Source organism: Pelophylax lessonae (assembly GCF_965119305.1).
Source record: "Pelophylax lessonae genome assembly, chromosome: 10".
NCBI classification, from domain to species: Eukaryota; Metazoa; Chordata; class Amphibia; order Anura; family Ranidae; genus Pelophylax; species Pelophylax lessonae.
The window spans coordinates 128,048,607-128,062,807 of record NC_138777.1 but is presented as its reverse complement, the minus strand read 5'-3'; the positions used below and the strand labels follow the sequence as shown (position 1 = coordinate 128,062,807).

Below are 14,201 nucleotides of genomic sequence, written 5' to 3'. Positions count from 1 at the left end.
TTGATCTCTTTGAAACTTGGCTTGGTCTAGCTCAACTTTGCTGAATCAAAAAGCTTTGTCCCTGGCAATAATGTTCAATGCCTCTGCTTCTGCTTGGCACTGTCAGTATTTTTGGCTGACTTGATGCCCTTTGCCAGGAAAAACCACACAGCTGCTCTGTACAAAAATGAAATGGCTGGAGCTGCTCTATCCTAGTTCTCTATTATTTCCCAGTGCATTATAAGATACAGGAACCTCCACTGCCCCTCCCCCAGTGCCCAGCTAACACTTTATAAATGCTTCACCAACATGCCATTGTTGGAGATACAACAACGTTAAGCTTAGCCTATTAACTGCAATTCACAAATGGGACAATAGATGTCGCTAATGCTCATTGATATGCTATGCATTTTCTATGATGTGTTGTAATTTCCTGTGCATTGTACTGTACTCGTTGGTTACCTTTTCCTGTCTGTTTTTCTTACCATAAGAAGGTGACATCTTTGCTATCTGTGTTTATGTTCCAATAAAGAAGCCAGTTCCTGTTACTCCACAATGTCTGATCTGCACCCAGTGATCGCACTCTGCAACAGCCATAAATGCTATGAGTGCTGTTAAGGTGCAGTTATAAAGCATTACCACTGAAATCAATGGAGGCGGCTGACAATCACCAAAGCCTCATGAAAGTAACATGCTGTTTAATTTTTTAACAATAAATAAATGCTGCATAAATACAGGTTATTGACACGTGTGAACGAGCCCACAGATATACAGATATGGTACACAATGAGAAAAAATACAATAAAATAATTAGGATGTACCTGAGCTGTGCACAGGGCAAGGATAGATCTCACAGTGGTCACCCCATCCTGCCCCCAAAGAACAACAGCATTGCTCTTTTGTTACATTTACAGCAAGAACACTGTCACAGAACAGAGTGTCATCCAGACTTAGAAAGCAGTCTCGAAGATCGAGTCCACGGGAAACTTCTTTACAGGAGGCAAACAAAGAGGATATATGAGAAACAAGTTGGCCGACACATTCAGTGAATTCTGTATATCTATCTATCTATCTGTAAATAGGATACGCACCCTCACATTTTTTGTGGTCCTCAGTAGGTGCATAGCCAGGGTCACAGATACACATATATGATCCATCTAGATTCTCACACTTGCCATGAGGTGAGCAGATTTCTGAGAAAAGGGAACATTCATCTATTTCTGGAGATGTAAAAATCAAGAAAGTATGAATGAAAATCACTTAACAGAAAATATCACTTTCATGAAAACAGGACTGAAAAAATACCATTGAGATACCCAAACCATTTTCTAATTTAACATTTCAGTTATTTACAACCAGCTAAGATTAGATGTTTTTCTTTCATAAGCTTGTACAGAGTTTTCGGTGAAGTTTCAGGCATCTCCATGTGTTCCCTAACTTTAAGCTTTCCTTAACTGTAAGCCTTTCATCTTGGTTGACAAACTTGCCAAGAATTTTACACATCTACAAGGATGCTAGGGATACTGCTTTACAACATGATTACAGAAGGGATGCCCTACCACTTACACTCAAGAAACACAGTGCAAAAGCCTATCAGTACCAAGTGTACAGATGCAAGCAAAAGTCTGCAGTGAAATTTTCAAAAATATTTGCAAGGGATATAGTTGACCTAGACATGAACTTTATTCTTTCTGTTTATGGATAGTTTGATCAATGAATTACCTTGACATGTATGTTGATTGTGAAGTCTATAACCTGGAGGGCACACACATCGGAAGGAGCCAGGGGTATTTATACATTGTCCTCCTATACACGGCTGTAACGTTGCACACTCATTTATGTCTGAAAAATATACATAGGCCAATAATGATGCATTCATTCAACAACAATTACATTTTTTAGTTTAGAAGCTCGTGTTTTTTTGTTTTTTTTATGATTAATGAGCACATCTACACTGCTCAAAAGAAAATTAAAGGAACACTTTGAAAACACATTAGATCTCAATGGGGAAAAATATCATGCTGGGTATCTATACTGACATGGACTGGGTAATGTGTTAGGAATGAAAGAATGCCACATTGATGGAAATTAAAATGATCAACCTACAGAGGGTTGAACTCAAAGACACCCCCAAAAACCAAAGTGAAAAAATGATGCAGCAGGCTAGTCCATTTTGCTGAAATTTCATTGCAGCAACTGAAAATTGTACTCAGTAGTTTGTATAGCCCCCACATGCTTGTATGCATACCTGACAACGTCGGGGCATGCTCCTAATGAGAGCACAGATGGTCTCCTGCGGGATTTCCTACCAGATCTTAAACCAGGGCATCTCTGAGCTCCTAAACAAACTGAGGTGCAACCTGGCAGCATAGGATTTACCAAAACATAATGTCCCAGGGGTGTTCTATTGGATTTAGGTCAGGTGAGCGTGGGAGTCATTCAATGGTATGAATTCCTTCACTCTCCATGAAATGGCTGCATACTCTCACCACATGAGGCCGGGCATTCTTGTGCACCAGGAGGAACCCAGGACCAACTGCACCAGCATAGGTTTTGACAATGGGTCCAATGATTTCATCCCGATACCTAATGGCAGTCAGGGTGCCCCTGTCTAGCCTGTAGAGGTCTGTGCGTCCCACCATGCATATGCCTCCCCAGACCATCACTGACCCACCACCACACTTGTTATGCTGAATGATGTTACAGGTGGCATAATGTTCTCCATATCTTCTATAAACCCTTTCACATCTGTCACATGTGCTCAGGGTGAACCTGCTCTCATCTGTGAAAAGCACCCTACCCTCCCACACCTGTACTCTATCAGTGTCCACTAGCAAGCAGATATAGGAGGAGCCCCTTATAATGCAGTTGCACATCTCTCCCAGTAAGGAGTAAGCATCTCCAATGGTGAGAGGTTGGATTCATCCTTCTTTTTATGGATAGTGTAGGACCCACTGACAATGGGGTACTTTGACATAGTGGTGGGCTTGAGCATGATATGGCCATATGGTGGTACCATATCCCCATTTTTTGCCTTTATATTTGATAGTCATTTCTTTTGCATGTGTGCGCCATTCTCTGTAAATATGCATGTCGCTTGGTTCATAGCTGCATCAGCTTTAGAAATACATGTTCAGGGTGTGCCCCCCCAGCTCTTTGTTTGTTATGTATTCGGTCCTGACCAGACTTCTGGGGTTGAGCACCCCACCCTCCCACACCTGTACTCTATCAGTGTCCACTAGCAAGCAGATATAGGAGGAGTCCCTTATAATGCAGTTGCACATGTCTCCCAGTAAGGAGTAAGCATCTCCAATGGTGAGAGGTTGGATTCATCCATCTTTTTATGGATAGTGTAGGACCCACTGACAATGGGGTACTTTGATGTAGTGGTGGGCTTGAGCATGATATGGCCATATGGTGGGACCAAATCCCCATTTTTTGCCTTTATATTTGATAGTCATTTATTTTGCATGTGTGTACTATTCTCTGTAATATGCATGTCGCTTGGTTCATAGCTGCACCAGCTTTAGAAATGCATGTTCAGGGTGTACCCCCCCAGCTCTTTGTTTGTTCTGTGAAAAGCACAGGGCGCCAGTGGCTGACCTGCCAATCGCGCTCCACAGTGCCGGGCAGTAAGCACTAGGCACACTAGAAGAAGTTGGGCCCTCTGGCCACCCTCATGAAAACTGTTTCTGATTGGTTGGTCAGAGACATTCACACCAGTGGCCTGCTGGAGGTCAATTTGTAGAACTCTGGCAGTGCTCATACTATTCCTCCTTGGAGAAAGGAGCAGATACCAGTCCTGCTGATGGGTTAAGGACCTGTCCAGCTCTCCTACAGTCTCCTAACTAGGGATGATCGAACTTTTCAAAAGTTCGGTTCGACCAGAACACCAGAACTTCCAGAAAGTTCGGCCCGGATTTCAGAACCCCATTGAAATCAATGGGACCCGAACTTCGGTAATAAAAAAAAAAACATTTTGAAGCCCTAAAACCCAATATATGCCCCTAAAAAGTGCCTAGGGTTCTGGGTCATGCCCCAGAGACTATTTTTTTTTTTTTTTTTAAATCAGAAACAAGGTTTATTGAACAAAATTGAAAATTCACAGGCTTCAACACAACAAGCTCTCTGGCAAAGAGAGTATAGGCAAACAAATATCAGATACATGACATCCCCAAAGAAAGTGCATTCCCATCAAAGTAGGCACATCCACCCACCCGAGCATAATAACACAAGTACACATCAAATAACCTCTCCATATGTTGCAACCGGAACATGTAGGGGACTATTGCAATAAGCGATCCATGATAAGATCAGCAGGGGCCAGGCCTGGTTGTGCCAGCCACCCAGCCAAGATTTTGTCATACCTTAGCGGGACACCTCTATACTGATAAATTAGGCGTTCATACCGTAGTGTAGCGCCCACTGCCTTCACCCAAATCTCCAATGAGGGAGGGGACGGAGACGTCCAGTGCTGCAAAATAAGCTTCCAGGCCTGAAAAAAAGACCTTGACAACGCCAATCGTACGTTGACATCAGGCGAGAAGTCCTCCACCATGCCAAGGAGGCACGGCTTCGGATCTACCGGCACAGACAGGGAGAATGCAGCGTTAACAGTCTGGACCACCGCCGTCCAATACCTGTGGAGCTTGGGGCAGCACTACAGAAGGTGAATGAGGTCCCCACAGTCTCTACTATACCTGGTGCATAAGGAGTCAGCTCTAAGACCCATCCTGTAAAGGCGGAGGGGGGTGCGGTGCACCTGTAGGAGTATGTAAAGTTGGGAGAGTCGTTGCGCAACGCCAAGGGAGCATGTACGCACCGACTCTAAGGCCTCGTCCCATTGATCATCACTAATAACCCCAACATCCGCCTCCCAATGAGATTTAGCAGGGCTAGGAAATTTCTCCATATAATCCGTTAGCAGCATAGAGTAACATTCCGATATAAACCCCTTAGTCGTAACACAGCACCTCATCATAGTAAAAACTGGTGTTGGGGACAGTTCCGGGCCCAGCAGGGAGGGCTGAGCTCGGACTGCATGCCGCAGCTGCAAGTATGAAAACTGCATACTCGGAGGTAAGTCATAGGCTGCACTAAGCTGGGCAAAGTCTAGCAAGCGCCCCTGGAGGAACACCTGCTTGAGGTGAGTAATTCCCCGCGCTCGCCAAGTTGCCGCACATGGCAACCCGGCCAACTCCGGATAGGTCAAGTTACCCCATAGTAAACTATATTCGGTGAAACCGGTAACCCCCTGCAACTGTTTCGCCTTCGACCATATTTTATGCATTAATCTGTAGGTGGGAAATAATTTGTTAGATTTCAAGAAGAGCTGCGATTCTAGTGCCTCCGGGACCCTGCGCGCCGCAACCTCATGGAGTATAACCTGGACCGTAGAGTCCCCGCCATCCTGATCCCCCCCCACAAAGGGCCTTTACCAAGTGCTGCAGCTGCGCCACCAAGTAATAGATCCAAGGGTTCGGGAAGGCCAAGCCTCCCCTATCCTTGGGCCTGTATAATTGTTCAAGGCGTATCCTGGCAACCCCCGACCTCCACAACAAGGAGCGGAAGATGGAGTTCACCAGGCGAAACAGCCTCAAAGGAATGACCCCCGGGGAATTATGGAGGAAATACAAAAGTTGGGGCATTAATATCATCTTCACCAAGTTAGCTCTACCAGCTACTGAGAGCCAAAGTTTGGACCAAATGGCCACCTTGTCCCTGAATCTCGTCAAAAGTGGGAAGAGGTTCAGGCGACAATAATCGGTAATGACAGCGGAGATCACCACCCCCAAATATTTGAAATGTTGCACTATCTGTACCGGGCAAAAATCAGGCAACCGGGGATCCTCCCCCTGGTCCAGCGGCAGCAAGGCCGACTTGGACCAGTTGATGGTCAGACCCGAGAAGCCACCAAACTCCGTGATGATGCGCATCACTGCCCGAAGGGACAGGCCTGTGTCACCCAGGAGCAGTAACATGTCATCAGCATACAAAAGTATCTTTTCCTGCAGTTCCCCATACTGAAAGCCCACCACCGAGGCACTGGCCCGAATCCTCGCCGCCAGGGGCTCTATGGCCAGAGCAAACAGCAGAGGGGACAGAGGGCAGCCCTGCCTAGTGTTATACCTGAAGGGTTTCACATGTACTGTCACTTTAAGGCTGGCTCCACCCAGGAGTGATGACAAGGGTCAAGGGGCAGAGTGGCCATCTTTAGACACATATAGAGATGTATTGATATGCAGAGCTGTCCTGTAATGCTGTACAGAGAGTCCTGAATAAACATCCGTTGTTCCAGACCAGAGTCCTGTGTCTCTCACAACACGGAGAATATAACAGTGGCGACGAGGATGGGATTTACAAGGTTACTATCCGTGTGAGAAAGGAAAAAAAAAAAAAAAAACTCTGGATTGTCAGCTGGATACAAACACCCACAGAGCCCAGCAGGAAAATGTCATTGATCGGGACATTAAGTGAATTTGATGTAAAACAGACAACGTGGATTTCCTGGATTGAAAGACTAGAACAATATTTTGCTGAAAATGCCATCCCAGGCGACAGGCAAGTAGCAGTATTTCTGACAGTGGTTGTTGCTAGGACATATGACACTCTTAGGGATCTCCTTTTCCCTGAAAAACCAGAAACTAAGACTTTGGCAGAGCTCCTGACACTGTTAGAGGATCACTTCCAGCCTAAACCACTAGAGATTGCAGAAAGATTCAGGTTTTATCAGCGGCAGCAGCAGCCAGGTGAAGATATTAAGGCTTATGTGCTCGCCCTTCGCAGACTAGCCTCAACCTGTTCTTTTGGGGAGTACTTACCGACTGCACTGAGGGATAAGTTTGTCATGGGACTGAATAGTGAGTCTAGCCAAAAGAGACTGTTAACAGAGAAAGACCTTACCCTTACAAAGGCAATTGAGATAGCTTCAGTGATGGAAATGGCTGTGAAAGATACAGAGGCATTGAACCCCCAGAGCAGAAGGGAAGAGGTTAAAGAGGAAGTTTTCAGAACAGCAGTCAAGCAAACTGCAGCTAATTGTAAATATAGAACCTCACCAGCCCGGACGTCAGCTTGCTACCGTTGTGGGAATACAGACCATGATCACAAAGTCTGCTGGTTTAAGGATCAGCTCTGTCATAATTGTGGTAAGGCAGGCCATCTGAAACGAGTCTGCCGTAGTAAGAAGGTGCGAAATAAACAACCTCTGAACACCAGGACAAAGGCATATATGGTGGGAAGATATACATCATCATCTGAATCAGAGGATGAGGAAGTGCTCCACAGATTGGACATACATCATATGCATTCAGCACCCTCAGCAATGACTGTAGAGGTAACCGTGGAAGGAAAGAAACTCAAGATGGATGTAGACACAGGAGCAGCAGTTTCAGTTAACACCCAGAAACAATGGAGAAAACTTCTGATCCGAACAACTGTCCGTCCAACACCAATAAAACTGCAGACATACTCAAAGCAGATACTCCACCCACTGGGGTACGTGAAAGTACAGGTATCCTACAAGGGTCAGACGAAAAGAATGCCATTGTATATCCTAGAACATGGGGGACCCCCTCTTTTTGGGAGAGACTGGATTGCTCACTTTGGCATGCCAGACATCGCCATTAACCCCTGCAACACCGTGACCATCCCATCAGGGGATGAAGAGGGATGGGTGAAGTCCCTGAAACAGCGATTCCCACAAGTCTTTGATAATCATTTGGGAAAAATAAAGCATGACTGTGTGAGACTCAGGCTGAAACCCAATGCCCAGCCTAGGTTCTTCAAAGCTCGGACGGTACCTTTCGCACTCCGAGCAGGTGTGGAAGCTGAACTAAGCCGGCTGGAGGAACAAGGTGTCATCTCAAAGGTAGAGCACAGCGAGTGGGCATCACCAGTTGTACCAGTAAAGAAAGCGAATGGGGACTTACGCATTTGTGGCGATTTCTGCATGGCACTAAATTCTCAACTGGAGATAGACCAGTATCCCCTACCCAGAGTAGATGACATTTTTGCCTCTCTTGCAGGAGGTCAAAAGTTCACCAAGCTTGATCTCAGGCAAGCTTATTTACAGTTTGAGGTCCACCCTTCGTCCTGCAAGTTTCTAACCATCAACACTCACAAGGGACTGTATGAATACAATCGGATGGTGTTTGGGGTAGCCTCCGCCCCAGCCATTTGGCAACGCAAAATGGATGAGATTTTGGCGGACATTCCTTTCACACAGTGCCTGTTAGATGACATGCTCTTCACGGGCCTGACGGACCAGGAACACAAGCATAACGTGGAGCTTGTGTTGGCGAGACTGCAAGAGCAGGGTCTAAAAGTGAACTTGGCGAAATGCCAATTCATGGTACCTAGTTTTTTGTGGCCACCTTGTGGATGCAGAGGGTATACACACCACAGAAGCCAAAGTTGATGCTTTAGTAAAAGCTCCAGCTCCGACCAACGTCCAGCAGCTGCGATCATACCTGGGCTTGCTGAACTATTACCACAAATTCCTGCCGGATCTAGCACACACTTTGTTTCCATTAAACAAGCTTTTGGAGAAACACTCCAGATGGAACTGGTCGGGTGCATGCCAACGTGCTTTTGAAGTTTCTAAGCGAAAGCTGTTAGCGGCACGCATGCTCGTGCACTATGACCTCCAAAGGCCTCTCACCTTGGCTTGTGATGCCTCACCCTATGGTCTAGGGGCTGTACTATCTCACGTGTTTTACCAGAAGGGTCAGAGAAACCTGTGGCATTCGCCTCCAGGTCCTTGACAAAAGCAGAAAGCAATTACTCTCACATTGACAAAGAGGCTCTGGCACTCATATGGGCAATTAAGAAGTTTCATCTTTACCTGTATGGTAGGGAATTCACCATACTGACTGATCATAAACTACTCCTTCAGATCTTTAGCCCTGACAAAGGCATCTCCCAGACGACTGCGGCCCGTCTTCAACGCTATGCCCTATTCTTGGGAGCATATAGCTACAAAATCCAGTATCGCAGCCATGATGCCAATGCTAATGCAGACGCCATGTCCCGTCTGACAAGGACATTAACAGACTCTTCTCCACCTGTCAAGAGTTGTGGTTACACCAGCCTGTCCTTTCTGTCTTCTGGGGAAGTAGCAGCCCATACAGCCAATGATACCTTCCTTAAGACAATACTCTCCTGGGTACGGTACGGTTGGCCTGCAACTGTCACACAGGATTATGAACCTTAATTCCGTAGGCGTCTGGAATTAACTGTGTCTGGCAACTGTGTTTTATGGGGAGACCGAGTGATCGTTCCACAGACCCTCCGGAGACACATTCTGGACTTGCTACATACTGGTCATCCTGGAGGCACACGTATGAAACAAAAGGCCCGAGGCTATGTGTGGTGGCCGAACCTCGACTCCGATATCACGACATATGTGAATGCGTGTGCTGGATGTGCACAAACTGCAAGAGACCCTCCTCGAGGGTGCGTCCAGCCCTGGACTTGGCCCACGGTTCCCTGGTTTCGCCTACACTTGGACTTTGCAGACACCTTTTTAATCATTATTGATGCCCATTCAAAGTGGCCTGAGGTCATTCCTGTTACCCAGCCAACGACTAAGGCGACAATTTCCATACTGTTACATCTCGCTGCTACGTTTGGATACCCCAGAAAAATTGTCACAGACAACGGTGCACAATTCACAAGCCAGGAGTTTCAGGGTTTCCTGACTGCCCACAACATCAAACACAAGTTGACCGCACCTTACCACCCGGCTACAAATGGTCAAGCAGAAAGGTTTGTACAGACCTTCAAACGCTATTTCAAAGCTACTGTGGCTACAAGTAAACAACAGTCCCTGTCACCCCAGCAGCTGGACTCCTTCCTTTCTGCTTACAGAACCACACCACATGCAACCACTGGGAAAACTCCAGCTGAACTTCTTTTGGGTCGACAGCCATGGACTGTTTTGGATATGCTCCGCCCTCAAACGGTCCAGGAACATGTACGGCAGTCCCAAGACAAGAGGGTCGAACACGACGAGATTCCCCGGTTTACAGCCCAGCAAAAGGTATGGACGCGATCTTATGGCGCTTCCAACACTCGTTGGCTTCCTGCTATCGTCGCAGAGACTTTGGGACCCAAAATGTATAGGGTCTGCCTGGAAGATGGTTCCATTTGCAGAAGGCATGCGGACCAATTGCGTCCTCGTTCTCAGCTGCCCGAATCCCTGACATCGGCTGCACCTCCAGTGTCTCAAGGATCTGCTCCTGCCGGATCAGGAGGCATTGAGACTGATGCTTGGGAGGACTCTGAACTTTAGAACTCAGCTCCAACAGAGCCCTCCAGCCCTGGTCCAGAGGTCTGCTCACCCTCTGAGCTAGGGGATCCCCTCTTGGCCCCGCCGGTGTCCATTCCGGCCAGCCCTGCTTCCTCCGGCCCCGAGTCGCTGGGTGCCTGTCCTCAACGACACTGTCACCCTCCTGACCGGTTTCAAATGCAAGACCGGTTACGAGACTTTCGACGGGCCCGCCGAAAGTGATCTGCTGCCATTTTCTCCCCGTAGCGTCCCTGGAAGTTGTTCTCACATCCGGACGTGGAAGAAGCCATGTAAATCTCCTGAGTTGGAGGACTGTATTGGACAATTATGAGTTACTGTTTTATGCCTGTTCTTGTTTTGTTGTTTTTTTTTTTTGTTTTTTTTTTTAGGGATGGATGGAAGCTGTTATACCTGAAGGGTTTCACATGTACTGTCACTTTAAGGCTGGCTCCACCCAGGAGAGATGACAAGGGTCAAGGGGCAGAGTGGCCATCTTTAGACACATGTAGAGATGTATTGATATGCAGAGCTGTCCTGTAATGCTGTACAGAGAGTCCTGTGTCTCTCACAACACGGAGAATATAACACCTAGTCCCCCTCCCCAGGAGAAACGGTGCCGACTGCCTGCCCCCCTCTCTTATAACCGCTCGCGGGGCCTGGTAAAGAAGGCAAACCCATGCTATGAAAGTGGGACCGAAACCGAATTTCTCCAACACCGCCCAGAGGTACCCCCACTCGACACTATCGAAGGCTTTATTAGCATCGAGGGACAAGAGGGCCCGAGAGCCCACATTGTCCACTCTACTCTGCATATTAACATATAGCCTACGGAGATTAACAGCTGTAGATTTGTTGGGCATAAATCCCGCCTGATCATCATGAACAATGGTAGTCACCACCCGGTTCAAGCGCCGAGCGAGCACCTTGGCCAGGATCTTAACATCAGATTGTAACAAAGATATTGGTCTATAAGAGCCGGGGTCAACCGGGGGCTTGTCAGGCTTCAAGATCAGGGTAATACTGGCACCAGACATGGATGAGGGCAGGCGACCACTGCGCAGAGCCTCATTAAAGACCCGCAACAGTCGTGGCAGCAAGGTGTCAGGGAAGGACTGGTATACCTCCATGGGCAATCCATCATCCCCCGGAGCCTTAAAGGTGGGAAAAGAACTGGCAGCCTCCCGAAGCTCCTCTAGTGTAAGAGGAGCATCCAATTGGCGCTTATGCGCTGCTGATAAAGCGGGGAGATCTACTCCCAGAAGGTAGTCTGCCAATTCCAGGTCAGTGTAGGACACTCTAGAGGAATAGAGCTCAGTATAGAAGCGGACCAACTCCTCCATAACCTGCTCCGAAGAGTTAACCAGGGTGCCCGAAGGCAATTTAAGGGCCCCTATAGCAGGGACTGCAGGACGAACATTAAAAAGTTTTGCCAGGAGGCGGCCAGTCTGCTCCCCCTCTTCATAAAAAGTAACTTTAGAAAAAAAATGCTTGCGCTCTGCTCTATGCGAAATAAAACTAGTCGGCGCATCCTGGGCAGACAACCAAGCCGCCCGAGACGCTTTAGTGGGTTGGCCAATATACTCCTCCCAATCCCTCACATGCGCAGTCAAGTGAGCCTCCCATTCTTTAGTAGAGGATTTAACCTGGTTAATAACATCAATGAACACCCCCCTAAGATAGCATTTAAACGCATCCCATTGAACCAACACATCAGGATAGAGATCATTATCTAAAAAGAATCGGGACATAGCTCTAGGCAGATCACTGTCAGGGGGAAAAAGTTTCAACCATTTCCACAAGAGGCATTGAGACGCCAAGGGACCCGAGACAGGGACGACAGAGGTCTCAACTCCAACCAACAGATCAGGGGGGAGTGGTCAGAAACACACCTAGGAGCATACTGTACCTTGGACACTGTTGCCAAGGATAAAGGGGTACCCAGACAGAGATCTATGCGGGACAATGGCCCATGTGTTTTAGAGTAGCAGGAAAATTGAGTAGCAGCAGGGTGCCGGATCCGCCACATATCCATCCAGGACATCTCTCCCAGGAAACGGGCCAGCGGGGTACCACGGGCGCCCGGACCCACGCTGGGAGGTGGGTGCCTATCCTTGGAAGGGTCCAGCACCCCATTAAAATCCCCCAGCACATACAGCAGCGCACGGGGCTTGTCCAAAGTGAACCTCGCCAGCTCCCTCAACACGTGAAGCGAAAAGGGAGGCGGGACATACACCATGGCAAGTACACAGGCACGGGAACAAATAGTACAGTACAGAATACAAATCTACCCTCCGGGTCACACATTTTAGAAATCTCCTGGTAGTCCACCGATCGATGAACCAAAATACACACCCCCCTAGAGAAGGAGGTATGGGTGGAATGGTAGATCTGTTGGGCCCAAGCATACCGCACACAGCCGACCGTGTCCACAGTGAGATGTGTCTCCTGCAGGCCAACAATCGCCGGGTGATACTTGCGCAGAACAGAGCTCACCATAGCCCGCTTGAGGGGATCCCCCAAGCCCCGGACATTCCAGGACACTAAAGGTACACTAGACATATTCCATAGAGTGCATAAGTACAGTCAGGGTAAGGTGTGCAAAAAAAGAAAAAAGGGGCAGCAAGCACGGTTGTAGCAGGACCCAGCAGCCTGGGTCTCACAGTAGACAGGAAGCAGTCCTTCTCCAGAAGATGCCAGCAGCAAAACAAAAAAGTGAAGCCTGTGTGTGAAATAAAAGTAGAAACTTGTCCCAGAGTCAAGACATCCAGGGCCAGGAAAAAAACAAAAAAGGTGGAAAACAAAACGGTGCCAACTTGGCACAGAAGATATCCGAGGAGTAGGCAACGTGCAGACACACTCCAACAGATAATACAGTAAGCATCGCATGACTTTGGTATACTTCACCATCACAGGAAATGTAGAGCCATCCATCCATAACAGGCCAACGGTAAAAGGCCTCCGGTAAGGCAAAGAAAATCCCTTCCATCAGGTAAGTCACAGGAAAGTATCCCAACGGCCAAGGCAACCTCAAGGATTCGCTCCCTCTCGCTGTCGGGCCCGCAAAGACGGTTCGTTGACATCCAGCCACTCCGCAGCTTCACCCGCGGTCTGAAAAAAGTGGGTTTGCCCTCCGGCGGTCACTCTCAGCCGGGCAGGGTATAGCATCGCATAGGGCAGGTGGACCTTCTGCAGGCGTTGTTTAACTTTGTGAAATTTAGCACGCTTCTTTTGCACCTCTGCCGAGAAATCCGGGTACAGAGACACCCGGACCCCATTAAACTTAATGATGGCCTTCTCCCTTGCCAACCTAAGGGCCTTTTCACGGTCACGGTAGTGTAGGAGATGTGCCAGCATAGGACACGGTGCATTGCCTGGAATGGAGTGCGGTGGGCACGCTCCACAGCAAATAAGGGGGAGAAGGCATCTCTGCCAAAGGTCTCCAGCAGCCACTGTTCCACGAACTCCGTGGGGTCCCTGCCCTCCACCATCTCCGGAAGCCCCACGATCCTGATGTTGTTACGCCTCAGTCGGTTCTCAATATCATCCGTTTTATCTTGAACCACCCTGGCCAGGGATGTAGTTGCCCGGGTCTCGGTGATAATGGAGGGTAATTTGTCCTCAACCTCACTTATGCGGCCCTCCACTGCAGTAGACCGTTCCCGCATTTTCTGGAGGTCATGCCGGAGCAGGGAGACCTCCTCAGTGAGCCCCCCCAGCTTCTCCTCCACCTTGCCAACAGAGGCCGTGCATTGCTGCACCGCCGACAGTATCTGACCCAGGGTGGGCTGAGAATCGCCATCCACCGCGTCCCCATCCGTCCCCAAATCCATGGCAGCAGGGGCGTCAGCATCAGGTAAACTGGATGAGGGATCCGCTTCCAGGCCGGGCGCCAGGGTTAGAGCCGCACCCCCCTCACCACCAATCTGGGGGC

The 14,201-nt window shown here is 48.3% G+C and overlaps 1 protein-coding gene across 2 annotated transcripts in view; it reads right to left on the bottom strand.

Annotated features, from left to right (window-relative positions):
- LTBP3 (latent transforming growth factor beta binding protein 3) overlaps positions 1–14,201 on the bottom strand; it is a 1,036,617-nt gene that overhangs the window by 394,871 nt on the left and 627,545 nt on the right. For both annotated transcript variants that reach the window (XM_082271069.1, XM_082271070.1), the window contains 3 exons: positions 1,702–1,821; positions 1,071–1,199; positions 801–968 (listed from right to left, as the gene is read on the bottom strand). In XM_082271069.1, coding sequence (XP_082127195.1) covers positions 801–968; positions 1,071–1,199; positions 1,702–1,821 — 417 coding nt within the window. The remainder of the gene's footprint in view (positions 1–800; positions 969–1,070; positions 1,200–1,701; positions 1,822–14,201) is intronic.